General features: G+C 37.0%; 1 protein-coding gene across 6 annotated transcripts in view; it reads left to right on the forward strand.

Moving 5' to 3' along the window:
* The window catches only part of RAP1GDS1 (RAP1, GTP-GDP dissociation stimulator 1), a 202532-nt gene that overhangs the window by 12318 nt on the left and 170643 nt on the right, over positions 1-19571 (forward strand). For 4 of the 6 annotated variants that reach the window (XM_006893072.1, XM_006893075.1, XM_006893077.1 and 1 more), the window contains exon 2: positions 14717-14827. In XM_006893072.1, coding sequence (XP_006893134.1) covers positions 14717-14827 — 111 coding nt within the window. The remainder of the gene's footprint in view (positions 1-14716; positions 14828-19571) is intronic. The other 2 variants (XM_006893073.1, XM_006893076.1) reach the window with 1 other exon arrangement.

Genomic DNA, 19571 nt, shown 5'->3' on the forward strand with positions numbered 1-19571 from the left:
CCTTTGGGATTGCAGCACAGCTTCTTACTTACTAGGCCATCAAAGCTCCCTGGTTGCTTCTTGTTGTTGTTGCTAAGTGCCATTAAGTTGTAGGCAACTCATGGCGACCCTATGAATGAAAGTCCTCGACACTTGCGTGACTTTCATCCTTACTCCAGGTTCATAGGGTTTCTGGAGGCAAGCTATTTACAGAAGTGGATGCCACTCTTGCTTCCAAGCTTGTTTTAATCAAGGAGCGCCACCAGACACTGTCCACCATGGGGAACCATTATCGCTTTTGACATATCAGTGTCACAGTGTTCATCTTCACAGCAACCACAGGTTACCTCTGTACGGCAAGTGGACACACCAGGGCTATATGACCTAGAAGAATGTTTGACCAAAAACAATTAAAAACAGGCCTGAGGGCCACGAATTAGAGTCACCCACCTTCAGCTTGGTAGCAACAGTTTTGTTCCACTAGGCCAACTGGTCTCTATGTTGTTAAGTGTATTAATAACACAATTGATAATATAATTAATTTTAAAGGAAATGTTAGTGGTTAGGGGCAGAACTGAACTTTCATGCAGGAGTTAAGTCTGTAAATAGACTGTTTTGTAGACTGATGGTTAACAAGGGAGCCCTGGTGATGTATCCATAAATAGTTGTGCTGCTAACTCCAGAGCACCACCTCTTGGATAAATCTACAAGCTGCTCCCCAGGAGAAAGATGAGTCAGTTCTGTCATGGTGGCAGTGAGTTGACTTTTGTTGATGCTGCTGCACAGGTTTCAACAGAACCTCCAGACTGAGATGAACTCATAAAAAAGGTGTAGTAATTTGTTTCCTAAAAGCAGCTAGTGAATACATACAACTAAGAATATGTATCTGTCCATCCAGGGATATACAGGACCCAACATTTTTGTGTTTTTTTAGTTTTCTCAGCTACTTAGAGAATTTACAAAAAGAATAAAGAGGAAGAAAAAAAAAGCAGCTAGTGAAAACCTGAAGGGTCACAACGATACTCACGAATGGTTCTTTAGAAACTGACCAACAAAATTCTTGAAAATTTAGTCATTATCTATCATGGATGGTTGTAAATGGACACCAGTACACCATTGAATTAATTATTATCATTTACTAAGAGTTACAGATGTTATTTGAGTCATGTGTTACATATTTTTAGTTTAGTTTACCCTGTCAACAATTCTGTAAAGTGAATGACATTATTTCCACTTTATTGATATAGAAATTTAGACACAAAAAAACCCCAAATTCTCTAAGACAGCAGAAGTCTTTAAAATCCCCTTTCAGAGTACTTGCTCTCAAATACTGACTTTCATAAAAATTTACTGGTAAACTTATTTTTAGAATATATAATAAAATGTTCACATGATACATGTATTGGTGGTGGTGTTAGATTCCGTTGAGTATGACTACTCATAGTGACCTTTTGAAGAATAGGTCTAAACCTTGTTGTAGCCTATGCCGTCCTTATTATTTCTGACATGCTTGAGCCCATTGCTGCAATCATTTTGTCCATCTGTCTTGTTGAGGGTCTTCATCTCTTTAACTGCTCCTCCACCTTTCCAAGTATGATTTCTTCTTTCAAGGAATAGCCTCTCTAGACAACATGCCCAAAGTATGTGAGACTAAGCTTTATCATCTTTGCCTTTAAGGTGAATACTAGCTGTACTTTCCCCAAGTCATATCTGTTAGCTCTTTTGGCAGTTCATGGGATATTAAGTACTCTACTTCAACACCATAGTCCAAAAGCATAAATTGTTCTTCTGTCATCCTTATTCATTGACCAGCTTTCAGATGCATAGAAAGTGATTGGAAAGACTATGGCCTGACATAGGCATGCCTTAGTCTTCAAACCGACATCATTGCCCCTCAGTTATATGGAGAAGTCCTGACAGCAGATTTTGCTAATATAGTATGTTCGGTACCTGGTACCTGGTTGGGTATTGACTGTGGATCCAAATAAGATGAAATTGTTGATAGTTTCAGTCTTTATCTTAATGATGTTGTCTGTTGGTTTACCAGTGGGGATTTTTGTTTTCTTGATGTAGAGATGTAATCCATATTGAAGGTTCCAGTGTTTGATCTTTTACAGTAAGTGGTTTCAGGAAGATTGTACCATCTGCATATTGCAGGTTGTTTATGACTTTTCCTCCGGTCCTAATACCACATTCTGCTTTATAGAATCCAGCTGCTTTAATTATCTCAGAATCTTGAAGCACAATCTTGAGTCTGTCTCACTTAAAATTTAAAATTCATCTTAAGAATATGTTTGAAGTATTGAGCACCAATGATAAATGCTTAGATGCATTGTGGAATGACATCAAGGATATAGTCCATGAAATGAGCAAAAGGTCATTGTAAAGACAGAAGAGAAAGAAAAACGAAAATAGATGTTAGAAGAGACTCTGAAAATTGCACTATGGCATTGAGAACACAAAACAAAGGGAAAAGATTCTTGAGTAAAAGAGCTGAACAGAGATTTCAAAAGGCATCTTGAGGAGATAAAACAAAGTATTATAACAGAATGTGCAGAGAACTGAAATTGGAGAATAAAAAGGGAAGAACTCGCTCTGCATTTTTAAGTTGAAAAACAAATTCAAACCCTGAGCTGCAGTACTCAGAGATATGATAGTCAATATCTTGAATGATCCAGGAAATATAAGAAGTTGGAGAGAATGCATAGAGTCATTATACCAAAAAGAATTGACACTGAAATATTTCAGGAAGTACCATATGACCAAGTACCTGTGGGAATGAAGATGGAATTTGACGCAGCATTGAAGACATTGGCAAAAAAATAAGGCCCCAGGAATTGATGGGATATCAATTGACATGTTTCAGTTGACAGATGCAGCCCTGGATAGGCTCACCAGTCTGTGCCAGGAAATTTGGAGGACAGCTGCCCAGCTGACTGACTGGAAGAGATCCTTATTTGTTTTATTCCTGAGAAAGATGATCTAACGGAATGTGGAATTTCTTAAACATAGCATTAATATCACATGCAAACAAAATATTTTGTTCCTCCCATTTTACCACCATCAGTTGTAACACTTATTAGCAGCTTTCACGTCAGGGTCTTCTAGTGTTTTCTTAACTTTGCAAATATTCTTGCATATAGGAGCCCTTCGTCAGACAAGCATTTAGCTATTGAGCAAGATCTTGATGATTTGAACTCAATTAACTACTCCATGGGAGAAAGATTGGACACCCTATTTCCATATTGATTTGCACCTTTGGAAGTCCTGAAAGTGGTGCAGCCCTACAGAGGATGCTGTGAGTTGGAATCAACCCAGTGACTGTGGGTTTGGTTTTTGGGTTTTATAGTTAATTAATGCAGCATAGTCATAGAAATTCATTTTCTGTAACTTCAAAATCATTACACACATAACACATATCAACTCCTAAAATAAACAACTGTGTATTAACATTAACTTCTCTCAGCTTCTCATTTGCCTTGTTTCTTAGTTGATTTTTGATGTTGCTCTTAATGTCCTCAGCTTTTCAAGTAACTATTTGCTGAAAGGCTAATTATCTTAAATGGAAATATTTCTTTGATTGCTAAAGTTAGTTTAATTAACTCATTATCTATTCTAGATTGAATTATGCCCCCCTTAAAAATATGTATTCCCTTCAATTCCTAGGGCCTTATACTTTGCTAGTGCCTTCAAGGCAGCTTCCGCCTCCTCCTTCATTACCAATGGCTCATGCTCATATGGTACTTTCTGAAATTTTTCAGTGTCAGTCCTTTTTGGTAAAGTCATTCTGTGTATTCTCTCCATCTTCTTTTGATGTTTTCTGGGTCATTCAATATATTGCCCGTCCCATCTTTCAGACTGTTTTTCAGTTCTATTAAGTTGGAAATCAACTGAATGACAACAAGCAATATATTTGTTAACAGAATGTGTGATATAAGTCTTCTTTGTTATGTCAATGAGGCCATATCCCTATAGAGTATATTACACCCACATACTTCTGAGTTACTAAAAAAAAAACCCACAAAAAACAGTTTCAACACAGCATGGAAGAGTACGTAGTAAAAGAAGGCTCATGGTATATGAAGACAATGGAGTTGGAAGAATCTAGTCAAAGAACTCCAAGGTGTGCTGGTTGTGTGTTGAACTGAAAGGTAAAGCCTCCAGCTGTTCCACAGGAGAAAGATCAAGCAGTCTGCTACTGTAATAGAAAGTCACCTTTAGTCAGAATTGTTTGGATGGCATGGGAGAAGATGAAGTAGACAGGAAGGACCTACCCCTAGAGCCATATGCTACATTTGGATTTCTGACCTCAACTATGAAAAAAGAAATTTGTTATTATGATACTTTTGTTTTGACTGCACTAGGAAACTAAGAGATCATTGTTAATCAGCTTTCTTTCCTTTGGTAACAAATTACCCACAAACCTACATTGAGGACATCTTTATTTTCTTTTTTGTGAAGTACTGCTATAATAAGATACTTAGTTTTACATTTTCTCATTTTTTGTAGGTTCTTTTCCTTTGAGTTGGGAATTTGATAAGTACTTAGTTTTCTAATATTGGTATATCTGGTAGTCCTTAGCACAGATATAAATGATGTTTAATACCTTGGATTCAGTAACAAAATAACCAACACTTCATTATGCCTTAAAATAAGATCACAATGATTGAAGTCCATTTTTTCTCTTCTTGTTTGGACATGATGGTTATGTAATGGTTGTAACAAAAGAAAATGTTCTGATGTGATAATACATATGGTAGTTTGGTACTTCAGAGGCTGCTGAGTTATAACTGTGCCATTGCAGTCATAGGGTGTAGACTAGGAGCATAGAACAGTGAAAGTTACATATATAGTTTCTGCCCCTACTATTCACATTTGTAGTCTGAAAGCAGTTGTAAACAATACAAGAAGGAATGCATATGGCTGTATTTCAGTAAAACCTTATTTATGGATGTTCAGATTTAAATTTCTTATATTGAGTGTACTTCTTGAAATACATCCTTTTGAATTTTATTACAGATGTGACAACTATGAAAGCTATTGACTGTATATAGAAAAGAGGCAGTGACTTGGAGTTTTCCAGTTTCCACAATGAAATGATGCTACACTATCTTACTTTTGCTCAAGATTGTTTCTCTAAATTAGTTCCCTGTCTCAGTTAGTGATAATACCTTTCGGTCCCCAAATCTTAAGATGTGGAGTTACTGCTTCAGCATCCATTAGGTTCCATAAGGTATAACAATTCTGTCTCCTTGAATCGATCCTCTCTTACTTCACTGCAGATATGTTAGATCAGGCCTTTATCACTTTTATCTTCTTAATAGCATTTCACTGCTTTCTGACAGATTCTGTTTCCATACTAGTCCTGTTAGTTTTCACATGCTGTCAGAGTTCTCTTTCTAGAATATGTTTATGATGACATCCTTAGTTTTTTCAGTGGTTTCCTAGTAAAATAAGTCCCAGTCTCAAATGCAAGGACAAGATTGGAAATGATGATTAAATAGGAGTAGATTGTAATCTTTGACACAGATCCACTTGTATGTGCATGTTTAAGTTAAAGGAATGTTCTTTACTTATGTAATAAAGTGTTGCTCTCTCATTTTCCTTGAAATGTCTTCTTAATCTTGTGGTTTTCCAATTTTGATCAAAGATAAAGTGTAAAGTTTTTTTCCCAATTATATTGAAATAACCTGTGAAAAGATAGAGATAAATGACAGCTGACACTAGGCTTCAGTGTAGGTACACCACAGGAAGTGGTGGATACTATGCAAAAACTAGGGAATATATGTTCATCCTGTTGGTAGGATCTTCTATTCAAATCCACCTGGTTTCTGCTGCATTAAAATGTGGGCCCTTTCCTTATGAATCAGGGTGAAGTCTTTCTCAGGGAGGAGTGATAGGGAATGGCAAAGGACACACTGACAGAGGAGATTAATCAGAACTGACTTTGACAAGCACTGTGGCAGTTGGACAATTAAAACAGACATTCGGATGGCGGGGGAAGAAGAACGAACTGGGGAGGAGGGTGGAGAGAATGGTGCAGCAATGAAGGAATGAAAACCCAAAATCCCTGTAAATGTTCATTAAATCTAATAAAATTTAATAATAAAAAAATAAAAAAAAAATGTGGGCCCAAGGAAGCCAAATTTCTAGACTTTTCAAAAGAAGTCAGAAAGCTAGGTTTTTTTCCTCCCCCTGAATATCCTGAATTTTGGGTTTTTTTTTTGTTTTGTTTTTAAATGAAGAATACACCCCTTTGATTAGGGAATTGATTTAGTGAGTTTAAGAGACATGCCCAAGTTTATAGTTAGGGATAGCATCAGATCCAGATCGTGATCTCCTAATTTCTCAGCCATTGTTCTGTTCATTACACCACACTAACTCTAGTTTGTAGTCAAGTGTGTGCTTACAAATAAATGAACGAGCTAACATTAGAGATTTCTTTTTTAAAAATAGCTTTCAGATGATCAATTTTCCCTTAGAAAATTCATCCTTTCCTTACATTTTTTTGCTAGAGTCCACACCCACATCTCACAGCTATATTGTTGTTATTGTTTTTAAGTGCTATTAAATCAGTGACTCACAGAAACCCTGCGAACAGCAGATCAAAATCTTGGCCTCTCAGCCATGCTCAAGTCCATTATGGCAGTTATTGTGCAGTCCATCTAATTGAGGATCTTCCTCTCTTTTGCTGACCCACTATTTTTCCCAGCATGATGTCTTTTTCCGAGAACTAGTCCCTCCTGACAACATGCCCAAAGTATGTAAGGCCAGACTTCACCCTCCTTGCTTACTAAGTGGCACTTCAATCACACTTCCTTCAAAACAGATTTGTTTCTTCTTTTGTCAGTACATGGTGTATTCAGTACTCATTAACACTACCACAATTCAGAAGCATCAGTTCTTCCTTATTCATTGTCCAGTTTTCATCTTCACCTAAAACATTTGAAAATGCCAGGTTTGCATTGTGTTGTTGTTGTTGTTGTGTGCTGTTGAGCCAGAACTGACCCTCTGGCAGGTTTTCAGAGGCAATAAATTGCATGGGAGGACATTGCCCATCATTTTCGTAGTGGCTTGGGTCGGGTGCATGTTGTTGTTGTTAAGTGCAATCGAGTCAAGCATAACTCACAGCAACACTATGAACAAAAGACCTGAACCTTGTTCTATAATTATTGTTGTCTCTCTTACGTTTATAGAGTTTCCAGAGACATGCTGTTTAGGAAGTGGATACCACTCCTGTTTTCAAGACTGTCTTAATCTGAGAGCACAACCAAACATTGTCCACCATGGGTAACCATTATAACATTTGACACACGAATAGCACAGTTTTTAGCGTCACAGCAACACCAAGTTACCTCAGTACAAACCCATAGACTTAAGCATATCAGACATCCTGATGTACTGAGCAGGTTCTAAAAGACAGACTCCTCAAAACCAGAGAAGCTTGCTGACTGATGAACATTGGAGGTGGGTGACTTTGGTGGCTAGGACAGAGTGCCTAGCTGTGTCATAACTTTTACAGCAGAATAATGTGAAAGGAAAGAGATCCTCAATCAAATAGTTGATGGTACAACATTTTATCATGAGATCTCAAGCCTTATTTCTATCACCAAGGTCACAGCTCATCCTTTGTTTCCAACTTTTGCATTCCAGTCACCAGTTATTTCGAATGCATCTTGATTATGTGCTCACTCAGTTTTAGAGTATGTATATTTAGATAATAGTATTAACAAGTCTTCCTTGATGTATGTGGGTAGTATCCTGCCACTGATGACATTGTATTTCAGGATAAATCTTAGACTGTTCTTTTTAACAATGAATATGACATCAGTTCTCTTCAATTTGTCATTCCCAGAGGAGTTGTTAATGTATATGGAGTCAGAACTGACTCATGGCTGACCCTTCGGTGGGTTTTCAGAGACAGTAGATCACAAGGGAGAAGATTGTCCATTTTATCCCATGTAGCAGCTGGTGGATTTGAACCTCATACCTTTGGGTTGGTTATGCAACTCCTTACTACTAGTCCCCCAGAGTAGATCATTTATGATCGGATTCAAAATGGCCATTTCTGGTATTCTTCAACTCGCTAATACCATTCACTTTTTACAACTTCCAGTTTTCCCAGATTCACATTTCATACATGTCACATGCCAGTAATTTAATAATAATAATAACAGGAATTATTAATGGATATTTACAGTGTTGCTTCTCATTTTGAGTCTTGGCACATCAGCAAATGAAGTTTCTTCAGTGGGTGAAAGCTTTGCTACATCCATGTCATCAAGGTAATTTCTAGTTTGAGGAGACACCTCTTTCCCAGTTGCATTTTGAGTACTTTCAAACCTGAGGGCCTTATCTTTAAGCACTACAGTAAAAATTGTTCCATTGTTATTCATAGGGTTTCCAAGGGCCTATTCAGTATTGGAAGCTTTGCTGACATGTGTCCACCATAGGTAACCCTTCTGATATTTGGGATGCTGACAGCAAACCTTCCAGTGTCACAGCAAATGCTGTGTTTTGAGTGGCCTTGTTTTTTGACTGTTGGTAATGAACTTCTGCACCATCTCTTGCCTAGCCAGTCACCAGCGTTGGAAAACTGTGTAAGTGGTAGTCTCCTGTAATACTCCTATCTTTCTGAGTTTGTTCCTCCGTGGCCTGTTAATAGACTTTCCTCAACACTCCTTTCTTCCTAAAATGATCAAATCAGTCATTTTAAGAGACAGTATTATGTCACCTCACTATTCAAGAATCTATTATTCTTTCAACTGTCTATCATGTCAAATCTTCTCTTGCTTAGCTTTCAAGATCCATCAAACTCTCCCGCTTCTCTTCTGGTTCTCTATTTCACTATTATGTGAAAGACATCTTTTACATTCTTAACTATGAATTAAATATTCTTAATACATCAGTATTTATTTTCTCATGCTTTTCTTCCTTCTACAATAACTTCTTTTCTCCCTTTTTATTTCTTCTTTAAAGTCTTGCTTGATTTCTGTTATTTACATCAAGATTACATCAGCATTTCCTTGCCTTTTACTATCTCAGAAAACTGTCAGTACTTGAACTTGACCTTTGTGTCATGTACAATGATAATCTAATAATCTGAATGTTTTGAACTTGTAGGCATCCAGTAAATTTGCTGACATTCAGTAAACTTATTGCTGCCATAGGATTACTATAGATATAAATTAGTCTTCTTAGTGATAAAAATCAAAGACTACAGCCTTTAGTATGGATTACACTATAATATAAAGAACAAAAATTCCTTACAACTGAACCACTAAGTAACATCATGATAAATGGAGAAGATTATTACTATTAATTAAGAAGCAAAGAATAGCTTTCAAGTAAAAGAGAGGAAAGGTCCACTTCATATGAAACTAAATTATAAATATGAAAACCTTCAAGTTCATGTAACAGCTTAAACCAAGCTCATTTGTATTTATCTCTTTGTGTAAAAATGGAGTATGGAAGGTGTCTGACCTCTTTCTTCATAAGGAGAAGAGAGATGATTATCAACATCACCTGATTCCGTTGAGGGGAAGGTCAAACCTGAAACAATTGAAATACCTTCATCTTCCAGTCTTTTTACCAATTCTGGTATCAACTGTCCTTCTCATGACACTCTCCACTTCTCTCCTAGGTTGCTAATTACTTACAATAGCCACACTGTGTTTACAGACAATATTCAAGAATGTGAGATCAGAGATAGGATTTGAGACTGGTGTCAGTTTGGACCAGGCCTTGCTGGGGACTTTCTGCCTGGGATGTCATGAGAGACCTTGTCACTCTTAACTCTGTGGGTTGGCAAAGCCCCAATGCCAGCTGTCAAGATTATTGTCCAGATTTTGCCACTCTACCCCAAACTCCAAACCTTTGTGGCTTTGTGTGCAGAACAAAGTCCTGCACTCCTGTCCCATCCTTGTAGTCTCTGCTGGGCTTGAGCCCACTGTTACAATCACTGTCACTCCATCTTTTTGAGGGTCTACCTGTCATTCTCTTTGGGATTTTCAGCAAATTTATGCTCTTTTTTTGTGCCTTAGTTTATAAACTGTAACTGTGTAAAATAAGACTCATTTTAGATAATATTGCTTTAGAGTTTTGCACAAAAAAGCCTCATTGCCATGGAGTCAAAATCAATTCATAGCTTACCCTCTAGTGGGTTTTTGGCGACTGTAAATTGTATGGAATAAATTGCCATCTTTCTCCAGCAGAACCACTGGTCAAGTCAAACTACTAGCTAAGTGCCACCTTTTAGTTAGCAGTCAACTCCTTACCAACTATGTCAGAAATGTCTGACAGTAAGTAACACATCTGACAAGAGTCACATCTCTAGATTGTAGAAATCTCTCAATACTGCAACAAGAAAAAGACAGTTACAAAATAGGCAGGCTACGTACATAGACACTTCACCACAGAAGACATTCAGAGGAATGTTAACAAACATATTAAGATCAATAATAGCTCAAGATCACGAGTTAGTAAAATTCAGTTTGGTTGAGTTGGCACCAATTCATTGCTGACCTTCTCATGGGTTTCCATAGCTGTAAACAGAGGAAATTGCTCATCTTTCTCCCACAATACTGCTATAGATCTGAACTTCAGGAGAGATGTGGTTTATGAGTTAACAGCACAGCTCTCTGTGGATTATGCCTACCCCCATTAGCTGCTGGAAACAAATGAAACAGCAAAAAGAGCAGTGCTTACAATACAACAGCAAACAACTACTCCTGATGAAGGTGTGGAAAGATTGGCACTCTCACTTCTGTGGGAGTGTTAAATGGTGCAACCACTCTGGAAAGCAGTTTGGGACTTCCTTAGAAAGTTGGGCATAGAAAAAAAAAATTAAACTAGAAATCCCACTGTTGTTGTTATGGACCATTTGAGTGGAAACTGATTCATCATTGAATCCCCTCAGCAGGTTTCCAGAGGTTGTAAATCTTAGAATTGCCCATTTTTTTGCAGAGCAGTTGGTGGATTTGATTCACCTTTGGGTTGGCAGCACAACGTCTTTACCACTGTGCCACAAGAGCACCTTAGCTATCCCACTAGTAAGTGTGTATACCTCATAAATAAGACCTGTCACACTAACTGAGGTATACGCACTCATGTTCATTGCCACATTGTTAACAGTAGTAAAGAGTTAAATACAACCCAGATGTCTTCAGAAGATTAATAGCCAAAGAAACTATGGTATATTCACACAGTGGAGAATTTTACGTTACTGTTAACAATTTGTTGTGATCCACACAGTCAAATGCCTCTGCATAGTCCATGAAACACAGATTGACATTCCTGTGGTACTCTGCTTTTGACCAAGATCCAACTGACATTCACAGTGATGTCCCTAGCGCCACAGCCTTTTCTAAATCTGGCTTGTATTTCTTGTAGTTTTCTGTCGATGTTCTAGTTGTGCTTAGATGATCTTCAGCAGGATTTTGCTTGTCTGTGCTACTAGTGATATAATTTGATAATTTTTGCACTCTTATTTGGGTTACTTTTTTATGGGACAGGGATAAATATAGATCTCTTTCAGTCAGTTGACCAGGTGATTGTCCTCCAGGTTTCTTGGCACAGCTTGTTGAGTTCTTCCCGGGCTGTATCTGTTTGTTGAAATATATAAATTAGTATTCCTTCAATTCCTGGGGCCTAGATTTTTTTGCTGGTTCCTTCATAGTACCTTGAACTTCCTCCTTCCTCATAGTTGCCTTATGAACATAAGTTGATTCATTAAATTCTTCTGTTAGGCAATTCTTTCTGCTACAGTGACTCTGTCAGACTGTTTCATTGAGGATTATCCTTTCTCTGCCCCTCTACTTTTCCCAGCAAGTTCCCAGCTTGCTTCACGGAGAAGTATGGGAAATTTCTTCCTGTGCAATTAATTGCCTCTGAAAACCCACTAGAGGGTCAGCTGTGGATTGGTTCTGACTCTACGGTATACAACAACAACAACAACCCCTCTTATAGCTTGCCCAAAGCACATGAGACTAAGTTTCACTATCCTTGTCTCTCCACAGAACACTCTCGCTACCCTTCCCCCAAGACAGTATTGTTTGTTCATTTTTTTCAGTCCTTGGTATATTCAGTACTCTTTGCCAGCACCACAATTCAAAGGCGTTGATTCTTCTGTTATCTTCCTTATTCATTATTCAACTTTCAGATGCATAGGATACGGTTAAAAATACCATGATTTGTCTCAGGCGTACCTTGGTCAGCTTCACTCCAGCATTTTGGAGAAGACCTTGACTGCAGATTTTCCCAGTGTAACATGTCTTTTGATTTCTTGACTGCTGCTACCATGGGTTTTGAGTTCAAAAATGAAATTATTAATGACTTCAGTCTTTTTTCCTTCTGTTATGATATTGCCTCTTGGCCCAGTGGGGAGGATTCTTTCCCTTGGTGTTGAGATGTATTTCATATGGAAGTCAATTAATCTTCTTTGGTAAATGTTTTAAATCTTCTTCACTTTCTTCAAGCAAGGTTCTGTTATCTAGTTTGTTATATTCATTCCATAAAATCAGTTTTCACTTATTTAAGAAGACTGAGCAAATATTACAGAGATAAAATATTCAGTGAATTATTTTTCTTCTATAGAAGGAAAGGGATACATATAGATAAGAATTCTCTTTTTCTTTAAAAAAATATCTCAAAATTGGCTTTTGAGAATATTTACAATGATACCTTGACTTTTTTATTAAAGATTAGGTATGTGATTACCAGATTAGTCATAGGTTGTAGTGCACATAACTAAAACCTATCAGTATAATTTAATGTGAAATGTTAAGTCTACTTTTTGTAGATTGACATAGAAATAAAGTATCTCATTTTCAAAGCACAAAGTCTCATTGTATTTTGAGAATTGTCATCACCTGGCAATGTGTAAGTGTCTTTTAAAATTTTAACTTCCTTTGAAGTAAGAGAATGCCTGCAACTCAAGGAGTAGGGCAAATATTAGCTATGTGTGGTCTCTGAACCCCTGGAGAGATCTTGAATATCTCTTCAGGGGGTTCCTGATGTCAAAACTATTTGCATTTTCTGATGGGTTGACATTTGTAATTACATGATGTAAAAGCAATTCTGAGTGAAAACTGCTTTTGCTTTAGCTTGTGTAAATTGAGGAGCCCTTGATTAAGACAGTGATTAAAGCTTCTCATGCTAACCAACAGGGTGGTTAAAATTCACCCAGCAGCTTCTCTGAAAAAAGGCTTAATGATCTGCTTCCATTAAGGTTACAGCCAAGAAAACACTATGGGTAGTTCTGCTCAGTCAGTTGAAGTCACTGTGAGTTGAGATCTACTTGATAGCTCCCAACAATAACAGGACCAAACTGTGTAAGTAGTTACTGGTCCCTTCACCATTAGATACTTGAAATAAAATCATATTCTGTGTCACTTAATGTCTACGAAAGCAGAAAAAAGCCCCAAACTTGTCGTATTCTGTGAGATGAAATGGGGTATATGCATAAAACACTTTTACAGCATACAAAAGTCTGTTTTTTTTTCTTTTGAAGAAAGACACTTGTGCATTTGTTTAAGTTGTGAGCTTTTGTAGATACTTTTTTCATGGATTCTCATTTTTATTTAAAAGAACTAACAGAAAAGCAGATTTTTTTAAAAAACACCAAAAAAACCCCTTGGGTGTTTGGTAGATGTTTCCTCACAAATGAATGAAATTATCTCTTTAAGGAAAACAACTGACAACATTTTTTCCTCTGCTAATCAAATTCAGACTTTTAGTTAAAAATGAAAATCTTTGAAAATATTTTACTATCACTTTGAGCTTAAGATCATCTCAATACTAAAATACTTTTTAATCACATTGGTGGTGATAGTAATGATATTTTGTGGTGATAGTAATGATATTTTGAAGTAGTACAATGAAATGTGCCAGCATTTGGAAGATATACATAACTCAGTTACCGAATTTTTTGCAAATAACCGTGTGTGATAACATCTTACATGGATTTTAATATAACACAACAGTTCATTGATAGTTTAAGATTTTACATGACAACTGACCTTAACCAACAGTCACTTCTTTTGGTGTATTATCAAAAAATACTTTTAGTTATCTGAAAAGGTTTTTTAAATGCTTCTTTGTTATACTTCTATGTGTATATATGAGGTTGGATTTTCTTCATTTATTCAACCTAATACTGCAGAAAAGATTGATATAGAAGCAGATATGAGAATTCACTTATTTTCTCTTAATTCACGTGTTGTAGAGATTTGTAAAAGTACAATAATGTGCTTAAAGTAGATTTTGTAGTTACCAAACGCTTTTTATTCTTGTCATTTTATTTTTAATATTCTTCTAAACCTTTATTTTCATTTTGTGTATTTAAAATACATCAGAAGGATGAATGAAACAAAATATTCTTTTCAAAGCTTTGTAGGTCTTGAGGCACATTCGTTTCCCTTGATTAACTGTTTGTGGGGTTTTTTTGTGTTTGTGTTTGCTTTATTTTAACAAACTCAAAAAGGTGTATGAAAGCTGAAGAAGATACAATCTGTGGAATATTCTGGTATCGTTGATACATAAGACAGATATTTCATAATTCTGGTAAAGGAATACATTTTATTTAAAAAATTTAGTAAATGCGGTTCATTTCCATTTTTTAAATTAATGTAGAAATTAATTATAATTCAGTCTTGCATGCCAGTAAGTACTTTTTATCATATAAGATATACTGATTACAGAATCGATTAGTTTTCTGATATTCTTTTTTTCCTGTAAGCAGATAATCTCAGTGATACCTTGAAGAAGCTGAAGATAACAGTTGTAGACAAGACTGAGGACAGTTTAGAAGGATGCTTGGATTGCCTGCTTCAAGCCTTGGCTCAAAATAGTAAGTTCTGCTATGTTTACTCAAATATCAAACACAAGACTCAAATGAACAGTCATTCAGAAATTGGTAGTTTAGCACATAACTTGAATTCTTTTCATTTCTTCCTCTGAATGCTGTGATTGTTTTATATATTTTGCTTTCTCAGGCTCTGTACTCTCTTCTGCCATATATTATCTTCTCTACCACCGCCATCATTCCATACCCCACTACCCCAAGATACAGAGAGCCTCACTGATAGGCTTACTGATTGGTGGTGATGACATTAATATCGATGCCAGAGGAGGTCATTTTTTCATTCTAAGCATCATAGTTGTTATTCTTAAAACTTAACATTGAATGAGACAATGTGTGTATGAATGGGAAGGGGAGAAAAGAAAAGAGAGGGAGAGCATAACATACTTAATTTTTATCTGAGATCTTATGGTAACATTTGCTGTAACGTTAAAATAATATGTATATGAAAGAACCATCATCAGTCAGTTTAAAAAAAATCCATTAAAATTGAGGTAAGACTTGGTCTTTGGTGTTTTGATAAACAGGTACTATGTAGAGAAATGATATTGCCAGCCTTTAGGTTGTTGCATTTAATATCTCATTTTTTATTCACTAATTTCTATATTACCACAACAAAAAGATAGGTACCAAATTTTCTTCATTTGTTCTCTTAATTCTTCTTTTTGATGCTGTGGTTTGTCCTGTATTTGTAATTAGTTGTACCATTGTCTTACCCTGAGACTAATTAAGAAATTGATATAGACTTTAGGGGAAGTGTATACATTAAGGTTATAATTTTAAGCACTAACAAGTGTTTCTGTGTTATCTCTCACATTCTTTTCTTTTTTAAAGTAAACTGATTTAAATATTTTAAATACTCGATTACAGTACTTGTCATCAAAAAAGTACATTTTGAAGCCAGCATTTAGAATTCTTTTTCATAATTATTTTTTATTTTAATTATATCAAGCAATTTAATCTTAGAGGTTGCATAGAAGCAGTTTGAAACAAGTTCACTGAGAATGGCAGGAAGACTCATGACAGTAAGGAAAGAGAATGACAGAAAAGAAGGATGACTAAGGCTGTACTCATGAATGTCAAAGGAGGAACATGTGCCCATGTGGCTGTTGAGTGCCACAGTCTTCCTTTTCATTCTCAAATATGTTTTGCCAACTACCTTATGCAAAAGACAGAGACTAACAACAACAACAAAAAGTTCATGATTACAGGTTCTTTGTGAATAGCACTGAGCTAGTAACAAATCTTAGCCGCATACAAAGACCCTTAGCCAGGTGGACTGTGATTACAGCAATGTGCCTAAGCATGGTGGAGATTGTGAAGATGGAGCAGGATAGGACAGAATTGCAATCTGTTGTTCATAGAGTTGCTATGAATTGCGAGTCAATGTCATGGTGCTTTGTTGTTGTTATGTGTCATTGAGTCGCTTGCATCCTACCAGTTCTGAACCCTGCTCCATCCTGAGCCAGTCTCACTAATTCTGACACATCAACCCCCAATGCCCCAGTTACTAAATCAATTCATCCCATCCGAGGTCTTCCTCTCCTGGGCTGTCCCTTTGCCCTTGCAAGCATGATGTACTTCTCTTAGGACCCGTCCCTCCTGGCTACATGCCCAAAGTATGTGAGAGAGAGCTTCAGAATCCTAGCCTCCAAGAAGAGACTTTTACCCTCTCCAAGAGAGACCTATTTGTTTTCTTGGTGGTCCATGGTATATTCAGGACTCTTTTCCAGCACCACAATTTGAAGGCATCAGTTCTTCTGTCATCCTTAGTTATTGTCCAGCTCTCTGATGCATAGTCAGTGATTGTGAAGACCATGGCCTAGATTAGGTGTACCTTAGTACCATGGTACTTTAAAGATTAGAAAGAACAACAGAATAACCTGGCTTTTATAGTGTCTCAGTGGGCCACTTTACATAATAATGCAGTTTATTTGTTGAATAACTTAATTTTTATTTTTGTTAAGTGTCTCTAATTTCAGCTGTCTCTTTTTTCTCCTTTATGTTACGAAAAAAGTAGAGAATTTCTATATAGACCATTTTCTTCATCCAAAAGGCATTGAGTATGTTTCTTTTCCTGAAAAGACTGGAAGACAGGTGAAAATGATGAAGAAAAGTAAAGAAAGAAGGAAACAAAAGATCATAGCTTTTTAAAGAGTAGATTGAAGAAATATTAGGAATTATAATGTTAGATTACATTTAAGACCCATTATGGAATTATTCCTTAAACATATATATTGAGATGATCTTGAAATTGTGTATTAGAAAATGTGTTGTTTTGTGTTTTGGTTTTTTTTTTTTTAAGTTACGGTCCAGTAGGCATGTGATAGAGAACATTACCTTTTAGGCTGTTAACCAAAAAGTTGTAGTTGTTATGTTCAGTTTAGTTGGAACCTACACATAGCTGACCCTCCAGTGAGTTTTCAGAGGTAGTCAGTCACACTAGCGGAGTTTGCCCATCTTTGTCCCATGGAGCAGCTGATGTTTTTGAACTGCAAGCTGTTGGATTAGCAATGCAACTCCTTGCCACTAAGCCACAAGAGCGAGTTGAATTTACAGTTTCTTCTTGGTAGAAAGATAGAGGCAGTCTCCTCCTGTAAAGATTTGTAGCCTTAGAAATCTGATAGAGGGTTTTTGTGAATTGACTTGACAACAGTGGGTTTGGATGCCAAAACAGTAAACTATCAATCTAACTAATAACCACTTAATGAAGGAAACAACAGAAAGATTACACACCTTCTTCTGTTCTTTTAAAGAAATGGCTTAACAAGACAGTTCTCCAGGAGAGGATAAAAGAAATATATCTTGTAAGAAATTGTAATACAATTCATCAATGTCCTCATGTCTAAGACTATAGACACAAGAGAATTTTACCTAGGAGTGTGGTAGCTTCCAAGTGGCTTTTGTAATAAACTGTCACAAAAGGGATGGATTAGGAAATAGATTTATTGTGTCAAAGTACTGTTGTAGGTGCTGTCTATAAATTCTAGCAACCCTGTGAACAACAGATCTGAGCCCTCTCCTACCATCCTGAGAATCTGACACATTTGAGCCCATTGCTACAGTCACAGTGTCAGTCCACCTGGTTGAGGGTGCCTGCCTCACTACTGGTGTCTGGTGGTTGCCAGAAGTCATCAGTGCTCTTTGGTTTGTACATCTCCATCTCTGCCTCTGCGATTATGTGCCTTTCTTCCCTGTGATTCCTCTGTATCTCTAAAAAGGATCCAGTGATTTAGAGTCCAGTCTAATAAGGAGTCTTGGTGGCTTTGTACATTGTATGTTGGGCAGGTAACTGAAAGTTGGCAGTTCAAATTCCCCACCTGCTGCAATTAAGAAAGATGAGTTATCTCCTCTAAGGTGCTAGAAGTTTGACTTAACTTGACACCATTGTGTTTCTGATCCAGTAGGATCTCATCTTAACTTTTTTACATCTCAAAGATTATGTTTCTACAGAGGATGACATTCACTGGAATTAGTACTCTTATGATTTAGAGGAGGACACAATTCAACCCCATTTGGAGAGTCTTTGCAGATATGCAGTCTTTCTTTCCTTTAGGAATAATACTGATCATTGATTGAGTGCCAGTTATATAGCACTGGCCTGGGAACTATATCTTTATCCAATTTAATCATTCAGTAGCCCCATTGCTGTTGTTATGTGTGATTGAGTTGACTGGGACACATAGCAACCCTATCCACAATAGCTCAGTGCATAGTAACTCTGAACCACACCTTATCCTGAGCCAATCTCAGTCTCTGACACATCTTCTCCCATTAACGCAGTTACTGTGTCAATCCATCTCATTTAGAGTCTTCCTCTCCTGTACTGTTCCTCTTCTTTTCCAAGCATGATGTCCTTCTTCCAGGACTGATCCATTCTGGCAACATCCCCAAAGTATGTGAAATGGCAAAATCCTTGCCTTCAAGGAGCAACTTGAGATCATCCTTTCCAGTACAGATCTGTTCTCTTGGCACAGTTTTGTTCATGGTATGTTCAATACTCTTTGGTAGCACCACAACTCAAAGGCATAGATTCCTCTTCTGTCATCCTTAGTCATTTTCCAGCTCTCTGCATAGCAAGTAATTATGAAGGCGATGGCCAGGATAAGGCCACTTTAGTCTCTAGACTGACATTGTTGTTCTTCAGCACTCTGGAGTGGTCTCTGGCAGTAGATTTCCTAATGCAGTTTGTCTTTTGATTTTTCTGACTGCTGATGCCAAGAGTGTTGATTGTGGAACTTAACAAGCTGAAATTGGTAACAATCTCAGTCTATTTTCCATCTCTCATGGTGCTAACAGTTGACCCAGTGGTGAAAATATTTGTATTCTTGATGTTGATCCATTCTGCATAGAGATTGAAAAGGTATGGGAAAAGGATGCATTCCTGACACACTCTTGATTTTGAACCATGCATTGCTTCCTTGCTCTGTTCTGATGGCTGCTTCCTGATCTGAAGCAAGTTTTCTTTCACTGAGTACCATCAGGTGTTCTGGGATTCCCATTCTCCTCAAAGTTAGCCACAGTGTTTTGTGGTCTGTACAGTAAAATGCCTTTGCTAGTCAGTGAAACACGGATAGATGTTCTTCTGGTACTCTCTGCTTTCAGCCAAGATCTATCCAGCATTGGCAATGATGCATTATTAGCCACAGAAAGGACATAGAAGTAGCACCAGTGAAGTGGCTTTCCTTGTTCTGGTAGAGTCCATAGTCTATATTTGAATTCTCAGTTGTTG

Source organism: Elephantulus edwardii, unplaced genomic scaffold (genome assembly GCF_000299155.1).
Source record: "Elephantulus edwardii isolate Elephantulus edwardi_28Jun2011 unplaced genomic scaffold, EleEdw1.0 scaffold00122, whole genome shotgun sequence".
Taxonomy (NCBI): Eukaryota; Metazoa; Chordata; class Mammalia; order Macroscelidea; family Macroscelididae; genus Elephantulus; species Elephantulus edwardii.